Below are 17,249 nucleotides of genomic sequence, written 5' to 3'. Positions count from 1 at the left end.
CCTATTTACTATAAGAGTATTTCATGCTCTTCCTTGTTACTGTTCCAGAATCTGCTTAACTTATGCATATCTCTCCCAATGTCCCTTTGCTGAAAGATCCTTCTTGTGAATGAATGGGCTGGAGCAGTAATACCAAGGGACCCTACCACTGGCTCTCTGCCTTCAGATGCAGGGGCAATTATTCTCCATGTCAGTTCTCCATTCCTGGCATTCCCAATATACCCTCCATATCCTCTTAATGATGTAAGTTTATTTCCCTCTAAATGCCTCCCCAACTCCCTGTTGAGATCATTTATATTCTCTACTTCCGTTGCCCATATAAGCAATAAGTTCCAGTTCATTACTACTTGGTATGTTTTTTTTATCTTCCTCGTATCGCCCCCATGTTTCCTGTCTAAAACTTTAAAGTCAAGTCAAGTCAAGTTTATTTGTCACATACACATACGAGATGTGCAGTGAAATGAAAGTGGCAATGCTCGCGGACTTTTGTGCAAAAAGACAAACAACCTATAAACACAATCATAACACACATATACCTTTACATAATAGATAATGGAAGGAAAAACGTTCAGTAGAGTTAGTCCCTGGTGAGATAGGCATTTACAGTCCGAATGGCCTCTGGGAAGAAACTCCTTCTCAACCTCTCTGTTCTCACCGCATGGCAACGGAGGCGTTTGCCTGACCGTAGCAGCTGGAACAGTCCGTTGCAGGGGTGGAAGGGGTCTCTCATGATATTGTTGGCTCTGGAGTTGCACCTCCTGATGTATAGTTCCTGCAGGGGGGCAAGTGAAGTTCCCATAGTGCGTTCGGCCGAATGCACTACTCTTTGCAGAGCCTTCTTGTCCTTGGCAGAGCAATTCCCAAACCAGATGGTAATGTTCCCGGACAAGATGCTTTCCACCACCGCTGCATAGAAGCACTGGAGGATCCTCGGAGACACTCTGAATTTCCTCAATTGCCTGCTTCTCTTTGTTTCCTTTGTCCAAATCTATCATAATCCTGTACTCTATCAAATCTATCAAATCTTATGTCAACTTCCTTTGCTCCAAAGAAAACAACTACAGCTTTTCCAATCTAACCTGATTGCTAAAATTCCGTATCCAGTATCATTTTGGTAAATCTGCTTTTCACCTTCTTGATCATCAGTGATCATCCCTCCTTCTGACCTTATGATGAAAGGAGAATCGGTGATGAAGCAACGTAAGATGGTTGGGCTCAGATACATTTTGGCAGTGATGTTGCATAGCTATGTTGAGTAACATCCATTAACCACAACTGTGTGAGGTATGACTCCCAACCATTGGAATCTGGTCCTCTTCAAGCCTACTAACTTCAATTTTACTGAAACTCTTTGATGCCATAGTTGATCAAATGTTGGCTTCATATCAAAGACAGCCATTCACTTCACCTCTGGAACTCAGCTCATTGGTTAAGTTCGTGAACCAAGCCTGTGATGTGGTTTGGAGCCATGTTGTCCAAATGCAGAGTAAAATAGCATTTGGTGACTCGATTATTAGTGCATTAGTACTGATTGATTGATCTTTTAAAAAACAGAAAACAATATTTATACAAATATCAAAAAGAAGTTAAGTGCCTTGCAGAATATTGTTCTCAGCATCGTAACTCACCAGTTCCATAGACAAAGTCCAATGTCTGGGGTAGAGGTGAATTGAACAGTACCATAACTTATGAAAGGACCATTCAGAAGCCAAATAATAGAGGGGAAAAAGCTGTTCCTGTGTCTGGCGGGAGGTCTGGAAGGAGCATTGGAAGATGAAAATAGCTGAAATTAATAATGGGCATCAAGGCTGATAATTGAAACATAAGCATAGAAACATAGGAAATAGGTGCAGGAGTAGGCCAATCGGCCCTTCGAGCCTGCACCGCCATTCAATGTGATCATGGCTGATCATCCAACTCGGTATCCTGTACCTGCCTTCTCTCCATACCCCCTGATCCCTTTAGCCACAAGGGCCACATCTAGCTCCCTCTTAAATATAGCCAATGAACTGGCCTCAACTACTTTCTGTGGCAGAGAGTTCCAGAGATTCACCACTCTCTGTGTGAAAAATGTTTTCTCATCTCGGCCCTAAACGATTTCCACTTTATCCTTAAACTGTGACCCCTTGTCCTGGACTTCCCCAACATCGGGAACAATCTTCCTGCATCTAACCTATCCAACCCCTTAAGAATTTTGTAAGTAAAACCATAGAGGCTGGGAGATATGAAACAAATACATGGGATACTCAGCAGGTCGGACAACATCTGGGGAGTGAGAAACCCAGACAGCTCTTCGGAAGAAATAGCGTTCATTGGAGTTGGGGAAATTAATCAACGCAGTGGCGCAGCTGATACAGCTGCTGTTTCATAGCGCCAAAGATCTAGGTTCAATTCTGACCTTGGGTGCTGTCTGTGTGGAGTTTGCATGTTCTTCCTGTGACCGTGTGGGTTTTCTCCAGGTGCTCCCTTTCCTCTCACATTGAAAAGACATGTGGATCTGTAGGTTCAGTGGCCTGTGTAACAATTACCCATGGTGTGTTGGGAGCAGATGAGAAAGTGGGATAACATAGAACTAGTGTGAATGGGTGATCAATGGTCTGTGTCGATTTGGTGGGCTGAAGGGCCTGTTTTCATGCTCTATCTCTAAACTAAACCAAACTAGACACTGAGCAGATTTACTGTTCAAATATCTTGACTGGTTGCATGGCCTGCTATGGCAATTCCAATGCAGAGGAATAGAAGGGGCAGCAGTGAGTGATGGACTCTGCCTTGTCCATCTGCCTTGTCCATCATGGGTACTATTCTCCCCACCATTGAAAGCATCTACATAAGGCACTGCCTCAAGAAGGTGGCATCTATCATCAAACCCGGTCATGCCCTATGTCTTGCCGCTGCCATCGGGCAGGAGGTACAGAAGCGTGAATTGTCACACTACCGGGTTCAGGAGCAGTTACTTTCCTACATCAGGTTATTGAACCGACCTGCACAACTGTAATCCTACCGTTGCAACGGAACACCACGGACCACCTCTTACACTACCATGGACTTATTTTATAACTGCATTAAGGTCTTGCACAGTCTTTTCTTTTTAAATCTCATGTATAATTTTAAGTATAATCTTGCGGCAAGCAAGATTTACATGATAATAAACTAATTTAATTAGCTCAATTATGATTGTGTGTATAATTGAATCAGGATTAAATGTTCTAGATTATATCTGCCACAATGATGGCTATTTTACATAGTGCTGCTAGTACTGTCTGCAATATAACCTTGTACTGTACACAATACACTTTAGTGATGGTGATTTTGTTAGAGAATGAGATGACAGATAGCACAAAGTTCATTTACTCCACTGCCTTTATGGTCTCAGTTGTCGATGAAGCTGAGAAATTTCTTGGAGTAGTTGACCCAGAATTCTTAACTAAAAGCTTGAAAGAAGGTCATATGTAATTTGCCTTGTTTTGGCAAACCTTCTGAAAATAGATGGGGAACCAGATGGCATTTATAGCTTTCTAAAACAAAAAGTTGCAAGGTTATGCTTTATTAACTCTATCTTATTTGGGCTTGTGGAGCCAGTACACTACTTCTCCAGTGACAGGTGATTTTCAGATCTCTGGAAGGTTGCAATGATTCTAATCAATGTACAGATAGGTTTACATTCTGATTAATAATAAAATATCGTATCTACATTGATAGTTTGATGACATTGTGGTAGAAGTCCCTATCACAAAGTTGTGGTAGACTGCTCTCAACACCACTCCATTGTCCCTGCCTGTTCCAGAAAGGAGAGAGAGCAAAAGAGACCTTGGAGAGATTACTACAGCAGAGCTATTGGGGAGTTTGTGGAGGGATTGACCCATGTAGATTCTGATCAGAAATTGGGGAAAATAGGGATCTGTATTGGATCCAGGATGTCTCAGCTAAGGGGCAAGGGAGCAAAGCAGCCCATCTCTCAGTTTGTCAACGCCATGACCCACTCACTCCCTGATCCACCTTGAATAATAATGGCTAAGGAAGGCCAATTACCGATGTCTGAAGCCAACACGTTTGTTAGCAGGTAAAATATCAGAAGTTATGTACTCTAAAAGCTGCTATTTACTCCCAAGAAATGAACACACCGACTGACTCAGCTGCAATATTTTGAAATACGCCCTTAAATTTAGGTTGGTTGTAAAAATAAATCTATTTTAGAATTGTGTATGAGAAACTTTCCAGCACTGGGAATTAAGTGAACAAAACAGGATTTGGGTGTACAGCATAACATCAATTGATTAAAAAAATTAGGTGTTTAGATAGCATGGGAAATATTACATGAATGAACAAGATAAAACAGTAGGTATACATTCAAGTAGAAAAATATAACCTTGTAAAGAATATTGATAATATAAATTCTGGCCATCATTTCTGGAAAATTAGAAGAAAACTGAAAACATGTTTTGTGTTTTTTCTGTCATGGAACTGAATATAAACCATATTCAGAAAGGTACATTGCAGGGTAAGTTATTCAGTTAGTAGATAAACACAAAATTCAAGAGTAATTCAGCAGGGCAGGCAGCATCTCTGGAGAAAAAGAATAGATGACGTTTCGGGTCAAAAATGTCTAAAGAGGTGTTTCAACCCAAAATGACATGTATTCCTTTTCTCCAGAGATGCTGCCTGACCTGCTGAATTACTCCAGCATTTTGTGTCTATTACTCAAATAGAATATCCATTTACTCATCCTCAGTTTATTTTCATGAACAGACTTCATGTTCACTTATTGGCACATTTTTTCAGAAAACCCGAATGATAAAATAAATGTTTCTATCCAGTGGTTGCACAAGCACTTCAGCTGTCTGAGAAACACCTGGAAGGGTGTAATGTACTAAGTGGCTAGTTTTTTTTCTCCGCTCAGTACGCACAAGAAAGCCGATAGAGATATTTTTGGATGATTTAATTCAATGATTATTGTATGGCTACAAAGATAGATTCAGCAATTAATTTGGTCTCCTTGGAGTCATTAATAGAAAAGCTAAAGGTGAACAATTTGGTAACAGATTAATTACATGTGTTTTTTTTTTCTTCTTTTGACAGCAACGGAAGTCCTATTTGGAACGTAGTGTGAAAGATGCAGAAGACAACATTAGAGAAATGTTAATGGCACGAAGAGGACAATAACAGTTTTAGTAACTAGGAACCGCTTTTCAACCACTTTTATATCAGTGTTCATTTTAGTTGGGTTTGAGGAGGCTGGTGCACATGACCTAGATCATAGCTTTACCTGTAGGTCAATGTCCCTTCTCCAGTGGCATAATTGTAGGCCCATTTATCATTACGTCCTGTAATCCTTCTATAAGGATCAAGTAGTGTAAATGACAGGAGCTGTCTCATGACCAATAACCTGGAATCCAACTGAAATAAACATTAATATAAGAGCAGTTGAAATGTTACATCTTATCTGTACAAATGATTATTTGCTTGTGGGAACATTTTGGTCCAGTAAATATAGTGCGATCCAGCAATATGTTTATTGCTAATTATTATTATTTCCTCAATGTCCTTGTCAAAACAGCAAATCCTTACTTCTGTTTATATGGTAAATGTAAGTAGCCCCATTTTGCTATATCACAGTCATTTTAACACTGAACCTAAAGTAGCTGCATTGCTTAGAAGGCATTTTTGTGTTTTCTGTGTATTCTGTGTATTTATCTTGAGAGGTGAACTGATCTTGAGAGGTTTATTAACACCATTGTCCCTTAATCTGGCATCTGTTATGTAATGTAAATGGAATATAAAAGGAATATAAATAAGTATTTGTGAATGTCAGATGTTTTGTTTTGAAATTGTCTCATTATTTGTTCCACATGATGGGAATAATCTGGCAAAGCAATAATAAAATCTTCAATTGCACACTTCATCTTGCTAACAAGTATGTGAATAGGCTAAGCTTTGAACTTTCGCTTTTAGTGGCAGCACCCCACAGAACTACTGGGTCAATTAATTAGCAAAATTAGGAAAGCATTGTAGTGTGTTTAAACATTAAATGGGACTTTGATGTATTAGAAACTGATTTAAAGTGGTTGCAAATTGTGACATTTAAATTCCCTTTTCATGCTAACAACCGGAAACGGGAAATTCCCTCATAAAGGAGCTCTATACAAGATTTGATACATGAGTAGTGGTGGATTAATGAACACTAAGCTCACCATTGTAGCGTGTAAATAATCCAACATTACATCAACGAACAATGTTTTGGTTACTGAGTAATTTACTGATACTTGTAAGGTACAAGCAATCTCTATTTACAACAGTTCATAAGTCATAGGAGCTGAATTGGGCCATTCAGCGCATTGAGTCCACTTAGTCATTCAATCATGGCTGATCTATTTTTTCCTCTCCTCCTGAATTCTCTCCGTAACCGTTGACACCCTTACTAATCACGAATCTGTCAATCTTTGCTATAAAAATACTCGAAGACTTGGCTCATTAGACTTTGGTTTAGTACATTAATTCTTTAGTTTTATTTCAGACTTAAATAGTTGTCTTGGTAAAGCCTCACCTAACCAACCCTGTATAGGCGAGCACTGATTAACAAATGTACTTGTATTGATTTTCCTCTTAATTAGGAAACTACATGAAAATCGTTCAATGTGGTGATCGTACAATATTACGATGAATAGCATCAAAAGCACTGATAAGGAAGAACAATTACAAAAAGTTGACAAAAAGTTGACAGAAGCTAGGTTTGCCGTTGGAATTAATATATATGTACATCGGACGTTTGAATGCAATAATATAGGAGTTCAATAGTATGTACAGATGTTCATACGACGATGCTCACTCCCCAGAAGTGGCCTGTATATGAACTGCAGATGATGGTTTACAATAGTAGATTCAGGAGTGCTGGAATAACTCAGCAGGTCAGGCAGCATCTCGGGAGAATATCGATAGGCAATGTTTTGTCCTGACTCAAAATGTTGCTAATCCATGTTCATGGAGCCTGACCCGCAGAGCTACTCCAGTTCTCTTATTCTGTGATTATCTGCATTCTAACAGTGTGTCTGGGAAATAGCTCTGTTAATAATCAACAAGTGTGTGACAATTCATGAATGTGTCATGCAAGTCACATCCAGGCTTAAAATGGGTAAAATAGTAACCAGTTAGGTCATTGCAACAGGACTACATTGTCACAGATATTTTTGCTAGCTATTTTTCAGAATTTTAGATTCTAAATATGCCACGGTTTCTCTGTTCAGCAATAAAACACTAGAAAACAGTATAACATTAATGCTAAAGGACTGAATTGTTTCTCAAGCAAAATATGAGCTACTGACATCTCCCCACGTCTTGATGGATAGAAACATAGAAATTAGGTGCAGGAGTAGACCGTTCGGCCCTTCGAGCCTACACCGCCATTCAATATGATCATGGCTGATCATCCAACTCAGTATCCCGTACCTGCCTTCTCTCCATATCCTCTGATCCCCTTAGCCACAAGGGCCACATCTAACTCCCTCTTAAATATAGCCAATGAACTGGCCTCAGCTACCCTCTGTGGCAGAGAGTTTCAGAGATTCACCACTCTGTGTGAAAAGTTTTCTCATCTCGGTTTTAAAGGATTTCCCCTTATCCTTAAGCTGTGACCCCTTGTCCTGGACTTCCCCAACATCGGGAACAATCTTCCTGCATCTAGCCTGTCCAACCCCTTAAGAATTTTGTAAGTTTCTATAAGATCCCCTCTTAATCTTCTAAATTCTAGAGAGTATAAACCAAGTCTATCCAGTCTTTCTTCATAAGACAGTCCTGACATCCCAGGAATCAGTCTGGTGAACCGTCTCTGCACTCCCTCTATGGCAATAATGTCCTTCCTCAGATTTGGAGACCAAAACTGTACACAATACTCCAGGTGTGGTCTCACCAAGACCCTGTACAACTGCAGTAGAACCTCCCTGCTCCTATACTCAAATCCTTTTGCTATGAAAGCTAACATACCATTTGCTTTCTTCACTGCCTGCTGCACCTGCATGCCTACTTTTAATGACTGGTGTACCATGACACCCAGGTCTCGCTGCATCTCCCCTTTTCCTAATCGGCCACCATTTACATAATAGTCTGCTTTCCTGTTTTTGCCACCAAAATGGATAACCTCACATTTATCCACATTATACTGCATCTGCCAAACATTTGCCCACTCACCCAGCCTATCCAAGTCACCTTGCAGTCTCCTAGCATCCTCCTCACAGCTAACACTGCCCCCCAGTTTAGTGTCATCCGCAGACTTGGAGATATTGCCTTCAATTCCCTCATCCAGATCATTAATATATATTGTAAATAGCTGGGGTCCCAGCACTGAGCCTTGCGATACCCCACTAGTCACCACCATTGTGAAAAGATTAGATTAGATTAGATTCGTTTATTGTCATTCAGACCTTTCGGTCTGAACGAAATTCTGTTTCCCTGCAGTCATACATATAATTTAAAAAAATGACAAAAACACACAATCAACACAAATTTAACATCCACCACAGTGAGTTCACCAAACACCTCCTCACTGTGGTGGAAGGCAAAATCTTAAAGTCTCTGGCTCTTCCCTCTTTGTTCTCCCTCTGCGCCGAGGCGACGGTTCAAACTCCGCGGGTGGTCGCTGCCTCGCCACAGCTCAGAGGCCGAGTCAGGTCTCCGCTGCTGCTGCTGCTGCTGCCGCCGCCGCCGCCACAGCCTCGGTGCCGGGTCAGGTCTCCGCTGCTGCTGCCGCCGCCATGGCTCCAGGGCCGAGTCCGGTCTCCGCCGCTGCTGCCGCCGCTACAGTTCCGTTGCTGCCAGCTCCGCCATTAGGCCTCGGCGCAGACGGAGACAGGGGATACGACCGAAGAAAAAGTCGCAGCCCCCGAAGGAAGAGACCAAAGCATTGTTTCTCCCACCCCACCCACATACATACACAACTTAATAAAAGAAAATTAACTAAAACATGGCAAAGAACAAAACGAAAGAAAAAAAACAGACGGACTGCAGGTGGGCCGCAGCTGTTAAGCCAGCGCCACCATCTTCCAGTAAAGGACCCGTTTACTCCTACTCTTTGCTTCCTGTTTGCCAGCCAGTTCTCTATCCACATCAATACTGAACCCCAAATGCCGTGTGCTTTAAGTTTGTATATTTAACTGGTTTGGTAAAGGTCCTGCCCAAGGGCACAAGAAATTGCTGAGAGTTGCAGATGTAGCCTAGTCCATCACATGGACCAGTCCTCCAGATTTGGCTTTACAGCTTTTTATTAAACAAAATGTAAAATAAATAACCTAATTTCTCATGTCTATACCCTCGTGCCCATTTTGCGATTAGTACAACAAATATGAAAATTTAACCATGTGATCTAATGATTAAAAGTCAGTTTTCTTGAAAATTGTGGAGCTGCATGACATGTAGAAAATAACCAGGAAACTATCAACATGTTTTGCAACATAAATGGAAAATCATTTGTGAATAAACCAAAGATACTTTTCTGAATAATTTGAGTTTTAGTTAATGCATGATATATACAAATCAGTAAAATAATAATATTTTTGCTGTTGTAGCTTTCAGGAAAATTGGCTTTAATATTCATTGCAATAGGAGTGAAACAATAGAAAGATTTTTTTTCCGAAGAGATATGCAGCAATTTTGATCAATGTGCCCTCATGTGGTGAAACAGAGCAGCAATAATTATAATTTACAATACTTCTTGAATAGTCTGTAACTAGGATAGTTCAATACATAAATATTTTGTACTAATTTAATCTATTTTTTGTGATTTATGACAATGCCAGTTTAATATTACCTTTAACGAAGACAAAAGGCCTTAAAGCATGACAGAAAAAAAGGAATCTAGGAGTGTGGTCAAACAGCTGAATTTTAAGGAAGGAAGTTAGTATGTGTTGGGAAACTTTCCAGAATAGTGATTGGGTGGCTCAAAGCACAGTTGTAAAGATGAAAGAGACAGAGAGGTGAGACGCCACTCATAAGAATCTAGGGATGGCTGGGAGCTAGAAGAGGGTGGAAGAACAGTTGTGGAGGGGATCACTGGGATAGGAACAGATAGAATGTCAAATTCTTTATTTATTTACTTATTTATTTGTACAATAAATAAGCAATTGTACAAGGAGAAAGTAATGGACATAACAATTATACAATTTTCGTACTGCTTCAATTTTAACATTTTATAAACTAATAACTAAATCGGGAAAAAGGAAAAAAGGGAAAGAAGAAAAGATAAAGAAACGAAAGAATTTCGAAAAAGACATGAAAAAGAAAAAAGAAAAACCCTTGAACTAACAAAGAAGTGAAGGAAGCGGAGATATATCCCACTACCCTTCCCTACTCCCGCTTATCCAATCCTAGCGTCGGTTTCGAGTTTGTGTTCAAACATTATGTTGTTGAAGAAATTCAATGAAAGGAGACCATATTTTGGAAAATTGATCTGGTTTGTCAGTCAAGACAAGCCTTATTTTTTCTAGATGTAGTGTCTCGGTCATTTTTGTGATCCACATCTTCACTGTGGGGACTGTCATCTTTTTCCAGAATTTAAGTATGTTTTTTTGCAGTTATTAAACCATAGTCAAGGAAGCATCTTTAAGATATCGTTAAATTAGGGCAGCCCTCTGACATTCCTAATATTATTAATTTTGAATCTGACTCCAATTGAATTTTAAGTGTTTTAGAAATGATATTGAATATTCCCGTCCAGAAATTTTGTGTTTTTATACAGGATACAACAGAATGAGATAGGGTGGCTTCTTGGAAATGACATTTATCACAGAGAGGAGAGACAGTTGGGAAGATCTTGTTCAATTTGGTCTTTGAGTAGTATAACCTATGCAATACTTTAAATTGTATCAGGCAATGCCTGGCATTTAAAGAACAGTAGTGTATGTACAGTAGGCTTTCCTCCCATATATCTTTCGAAATGGGTAAACCCAGCTCGTCCTCCTATGCTTGCCTATAAATCTCAGAGGGTGGGGTATCAATATTTAGAAGAGTGTTATAAATGTAAGATATCAACTTACTTGTATCGGCATGTCTATTCAAACAATCGTCTAATATATCTGGACCCATAAGAGGACAGTCTAGTGTATATGTTTTCACGTAATCTCGGATTTGAAGGCATCTAAAAAAATTATTGGCATTCAAGTGATAATTCACCTGTAGTTCTTGAAAAGAAGAGAGTCCCCTTCTTATAGAGGTCTCCCACAGTATTGATTCCCAGGTTCTTCCGACAATGTTAAATTAGTGGACATTGGGGGATGAGGAAACAATCTAAGGTTGACAATGATACAGTTGAATGCAACTTTGGGTAGCATAGTAGACGTTTGGATGAGATAAAGTTTATGGAGGATGGTAAGATGGCTAAATAAGGAAGTTGCAAAGGTTGATCAGGAGAGGGTATTTGACATCTAATATGTGGGAGGCTTTGAAAGTGAGATAAGGGAAGTTCAGGTAAAAACATATTCCTGTTAGTGAAGGGCATGGCTGCCACTGATTGATAGGGGATATTGAGACTTCAGAAAAAAGGAATGGCATGGGCAGCTGGAATCAAGTCAATCCTTTGAGGAGTATAAGAGATGTAGGAATACTCTTAAGGGAGAACAGGAAGGCTAAATGTGGACATGAAATAACATTGGCAGATAAGGTAAAGGAGAATCTTAAGATATTTTAGAGGCACCTAAGAACAAAAGATAACTAAGGAGAAAATAGTTTCCCTTAATGATCAATGTGGTAATCTGTGTGTGGAGCCACAAAAGATGGGCGAGGTCTTAAAAGAATATTTCTCATCTGTATTTAGCACAGAGAAGGTCATGGAAACTAGGAACTCAAGCAAGAAAACAATGATGTCTTGAAACAAATCCACACCACAAAAGAGGAAGTGTTTGGAGTCTCAAAGTGCGTAAAGGTGGATAATCCTGGTGCTTGATGATGTGCATCTTTAGGATATTGTCGGAAGTAATTACCAGGGAAGTAATTACTGGGGTTTAGAAGAGATATTTGCATCATTATTAGCCCCAAGATGAGTCTCAGAAGCTTAGGTGGCTAATGTCGTGCCTTTATTTTAAGAAGGGCTGTGATGTTGAGGCAGACATAGGATGGTTGGCTAATTGGAGTTTAGCAAGGCCTTTGACAAGGTCCCACATGGTAGGCTGGTCAAAAATGTCAACTCACATGGGATCTAGGGTGAACTATCCAATTTGATACAAAATTAACTTGGTGGTGGGAGTCAGGACGGTAGTGGAGGGATGTTATTCTTCCCCATGAAAGCCTATGACCAATGATATGACACAACATATGCCATTGGATGTGGAGAGGATGTTTCCACTAGTGGGATAGTCTAGGACTAGAGGTCATAGCCTCAGAATTAAAGGATGTTCTTTTAGGAAGGAGATGAGAAACTTCTTTAGTCAGAGGGTGGTGAATCTGTGGAATTCTTTGCGACAAAAGGCTGTGGCGGCTGTCAGTGGATATTTAGAAAGGCAGAGATAGATAGATTCTTGATTAGTACAGGTGTTAGAGGTTACAAGATACAAGATACATTTATTTGTCACATGTGCCAGATGGCACAGTGAAATGAAATTCCCATACAGCCATACAATAAAAATAAGGGACACAACACATTATAGAGTTTGACATAAAACATCCCCACACAGCAGAATCAGAGTTTCCCAATGTGTGGGAAGGCACCAAAGTCAGTCTCTTCCACCATTGTTCCCCGTGGTCAGGGCCTCCCCGTGCCCTCCGCAGTTGCCGCTACGGGCGGTCCGATGTCCAGGACTGTTCGCCGGGGTGTTGTAAGTCCGACGTCGGGGCTGCGGGACGTCCTCAGAGGCGTGGACACCAGAGTCAGCCCCCTCCTACCGGAGTCGGCAGCTCCCAAAGTCCGCAGGGTGGAGACTGCTGCCCCAGGACTCCACAATGCCGTTCAGCGCCGCCCGCGTTGGAAGCTCTCCGCACCAGAGCTCCACGATGTTGGAGCAGCGGCCCAACGCTCCAGAGCTCCAAACGGCGACCCAGGTAGGCATCGCCCGCTCCGCGGTGACTCCAGCGCTGCGCCGCCGCTGTAGCAGCCCTGGTCCAGTACTCAGTCCCCGGCAGGAAAGGCCGCTCCGATCCAGCTGGTAGGCCGCGAGGTGGGGGGCGAGGACATGACTCGGAGAAATAGTCGCGTCCCCGCCAGGAAGAGACTGGGAAACGGTTTCCCCCTTACCATGCCCCCCTCCCCCACATAGAAAAGTTAAAGTTTCCCCCTAAAACAGACTTTGGACTGAAAATAAAAATAAAAAGATAGAAATGACAGACAGGCTGTAGGCAGAGGCTGCTGCCAGTGAAGCACCCCTAGAGGAGTTATGGGGAGAAGGCAGGAGAATGGGGTTAGGAGGGAGAGATAGATCAGCCATGATTGAATGGTGGAGTAGACCTGATAGGCTGAATAGCCTAATTCTACTCCTATCACTTATGACCTTATGGCCAAGGTGCTCGGTACCCTGATGCTTTTCATCCAAATTTGGTGGAGAATGCATGGTTAGTAAGTTTGCAGGTGACACCAAATTGTTGGTATCAAGGTCTGAAAAATGTGACCTAAAATTACAAGAAGAACAGGTAAAGTGAACCAAAGAATGACATGTAATTTAGTTTGGACAAGTGCAAAGTTTAACATTTTGGGAAGGTAAGTGAGGGCTGGACTTACACAGTAAACAGCAAGTCCCTGACAAGTATTGAACAATGAGATCTAGGGGTACAAGTAAAACGCTCCTTCTAAGTGACGGCACAGGTAGACAGGGAGGGTGAAGAAAACATTTGGCACACTTATCTTCATCAGACAGGGCACTGAGTGGAACAGTTGGGACATCATGTTACAACTACAAGATTTTGGTGAGACCGCACGTGGATATTGTGTGTATTTTTGGAGTGCCTAACTTTTTGAAATATATCATTAAGCTGGAAGAGTGCAAAAAAAAATCACTTGGTTGATACTGGGCAGAGAGGGCTTGAATTATAAGGAGAGATTAAATAAGATGGATTGTTTTCTCGGAGAGTGTGACCTTATAGAGGTGCATGTATGTGTGTGTGTGTATGCATATATGATTATCTTCCACCTAAGGAAGCTGGCGAAGGTGAAGCCCATTCTCGAGCGGCAGCATTTTGAGACAGTAATCCATGCCTTTATTACATCTAGGCTGGATTACTGTAACGCGCTCTATTTTGGTGTTGCTCATTCTTCACTGGCTCGTCTCCAGTTGGTTCAGAATGCTGCTGCTCGCCTTTTAACAGGGACTTGAAAGAGGGAGCACATATCGCCAATTCTGGCCTCCCTACACTGGCTCCCGGTGCACTTTCGAGTTCATTTTACGATATTGTTATTTGTTTTTAAATCTCTGAATGGGCTCGCCCCGCCTTACCTCTCTGAGCTGCTCCACCCATACGCTCCTGCCCGGTCCCTCAGGTCAGCTGGTCAGCTGCTCCTGGAGGTACCGAGGTCTAGTCGGAGGCTCAGAGGGGATAGAGCATTCTCTGTTGCTGCTCCGGCACTCTGGAACACCCTGCCGTTGCACATCAGACAGGCCCCCTCACTGTCCATCTTCAAATCCAGTGTTAAAACACATTTGTACTCCCTGGCTTTTGACCATGCCTGAGGCTTTGCTTCTGTTTGTGGTGTTTTTGATGTTTCTTTATTTTACATGTCTTTTCCTACTATTTCTTTTGATTGTTATTTTTGGTGTGTATTAACTTTTTTGTCAATGATTAGTGATGTACAGCACTTTGTTGCAGCTATGTTTGTTTTTAAAGTGCTCTATAAATAAAATTATTTAATATATATATATATACACACATATATATACACACACACACATATATATATATATATATATATATATATATATATATATACATATATGTGTGTGTGTGTGTGTGTGTGTGTATATATATATATATATATATATATCCACATGTGTGTGTGTATGTACATGTGTGTATACAGGGCTCTGCATAATGTTTGGGACAAAGACCCATCATTTAAAAAAAAAAAATCTTGTTTATTGTATGTTTAGTGTACAATGTTTACACGAGCTGGGACCGCAGCTATTTACAATATACATTAATGATTTAGATGAAGGGATTAAAAGTAACATTAGCACATTTGCAGATGACACAAAGCTGGGTGGCAGTGTGAACTGTGAGGATGCTATGAAGATGCAGGGTGACTTGGACAGGTTGGGTGAGTGGGCAGATGCATGGCAGATGCAGTTTAATGTGGATAAATGTGAGGTGGCAAAAACAGGAAGGCAGATTATTATCTGAATTGTGTCAAGTTGGGAAAAGGGGATATACAACAAGATCTAGGGGTCCTTGTTCATCAATCACTTAAAGTAAGCATGCAGATACAGCTGGCAGTGAAGAAACCGAATGGCATGTTGGCCTTCATAACAAGAGGCGTTGAGTATAGGAGCAAAGAGGTCCTTCTGCAGTTGTACAGGACCCTAGTGAGACCACACCTGGAGTATTGTGTGCAGTTTTGGTCTCCAAATTTGAGAAAGGACATTCTTGCTATTGAGGGAGTGCAATGTAGGTTCACGAGGTTAATAGGGAGGTTGCACGGCAGTCGGGTCACGACCCATGACCCGTACTGTTGCTACGCTACGCCAAATGGAGTACACGCGATGAAACTTTAAGAGTGAAATTTTAAGAGTACAGAATCTTTATGTCCCTGTTCGGTTGAAAGGAAATAGTAAAAATTGGAAAGAGCCATGGTTTTCAAGGAAAATTGGACACTTGGTTCGGAAAAAGAGAGAGATCTATAATAATTATAGGCAGCATGGAGTAAATGAGGTGCTTGAGGAGTATAAAGAATGTAAAAAGATTCTTAAGAAAGAAATTAGAAAAGCTAAAAGAAGATATGAGGTTGCTTTGGCAAGTAAGGTGAAAGTAAATCCAAAGGGTTTCTACAGCTGAATTAATAGCAAAAGGATAACGAGGGATAAAATTGGTCCATTAGGGAGTCAGTGAACAGCTATCTGCAGAGCCAAAAGAGATGGGGAAGATATTGAACAATTTCTTTTCTTCGGTATTCACCAAGGAGAAGGATATTGAATTATGTGAGGTAAGGGAAACAAGTAGAGTAGCTATGGAAACTATGAGATTCAAAGAAGAGGCAGTACTGACACTTTTGAGAAATATAAACGTGGATAAGTCTCCAGGTCCGGACAGGATATTCCCTAGGACATTGAGGGAAGTTAGTGTAGAAATAGCAGGGGCTATGACAGAAATATTTCAAATGTCATTAGAAACGGGAATAGTGCCGGAGGATTGGCGTACTGCGCATGTTGTTCCATTGTTTAAAAAGGGTCTAAGAGTAAACCTAGCAATTATAGACCTGTTAGTTTGATGTCAGTGGTGGGCAAATTAATGGAAAGGATACTTAGAGATAATATATATAAGCATCTGGATAAACTGGGTCTGATTAGGAACAGTCAACATGGATTTGTGCCTGGAAGGTCATGTTGACTAATCTTCTTGAATTCTTTGAAGAGGTTACTCGGGAAATTGATGAGGGTAAAGCAGTGGATGTTGTATATATGGACTTCAGTAAGGCCTTTGACAAGGTTCTTCACGGAAGGTTGGTTAAGAAGGTTCAATTGTTGGGTATTAATGGTGGAGTAGCAAGATGGATTCAACAGTGGCTGAATGGGAGATGCCAGAGAGTAATGGTGGATGGTTGTTTGTCAGGTTGGAGGCCAGTGACTAGTGGGGTGCCACAGGGATCTGTGTTGGGTCCACTGTTGTTTGTCATGTACATCAATGATCTGGATGATGGTGTGGTAAATTGGATTAGTAAGTATGCAGATGATACTAAGATAGGTGAGGTTGTGGATAATGAAGTCGATTTTCAAAGTCTACAGAGAGATTTATGCCAGTTGGAAGAGTGGGCTGAAAGATGGGAGATGGAGTTTAATGCTGATAAGTGTGAGGTGCTACATCTTGGCAGGACAAATCAAAATAGGTCGTACATGGTAAATGGTAGGGAATTGAAGAATGCAGGTGAACAGAGGGATCTGGGAATAACTGTGCACAGTTCCCTGAAAGTGGAATCTCATGTAGATAGGGTGGTAAAGAAAGCTTTTGGTGTGCTGGCCTTTATAAATCAGAGCATTGAGTATAGAAGTTGGGATGTAATGTTAAAATTGTCAAGGCATTGGTGAGGCCAATTCTGGAGTATGGTGTACAATTTTGGTCGCCTAATTATAGGAAGG

At 41.0% G+C, this 17,249-nt stretch overlaps 1 protein-coding gene across 4 annotated transcripts in view; it reads left to right on the top strand.

The window, feature by feature from the left end:
* pfdn1 (prefoldin subunit 1) overlaps window positions 1-5,897 on the top strand; it is a 374,815-nt gene extending 368,918 nt beyond the window's left edge. For all 4 annotated transcript variants that reach the window (XR_008724260.1, XM_055643126.1, XM_055643123.1 and 1 more), the window contains one exon: window positions 5,077-5,897. Coding sequence is in view for 3 of the 4 variants with exons in the window: in XM_055643126.1 (XP_055499101.1) it covers window positions 5,077-5,160 (84 nt within the window). In the remaining variant the exon portion in view is untranslated. The remainder of the gene's footprint in view (window positions 1-5,076) is intronic.
* The last annotated feature ends 11,352 nt before the right edge of the window (window positions 5,898-17,249 follow it).

The sequence above is a fragment of the Leucoraja erinacea genome, chromosome 11 (assembly GCF_028641065.1).
Source record: "Leucoraja erinacea ecotype New England chromosome 11, Leri_hhj_1, whole genome shotgun sequence".
NCBI classification, from domain to species: domain Eukaryota; kingdom Metazoa; phylum Chordata; class Chondrichthyes; order Rajiformes; family Rajidae; genus Leucoraja; species Leucoraja erinaceus.
The sequence above is the reverse complement of the archived record's forward strand: the minus strand, read 5'-3'. Positions and strand labels throughout refer to the sequence as shown.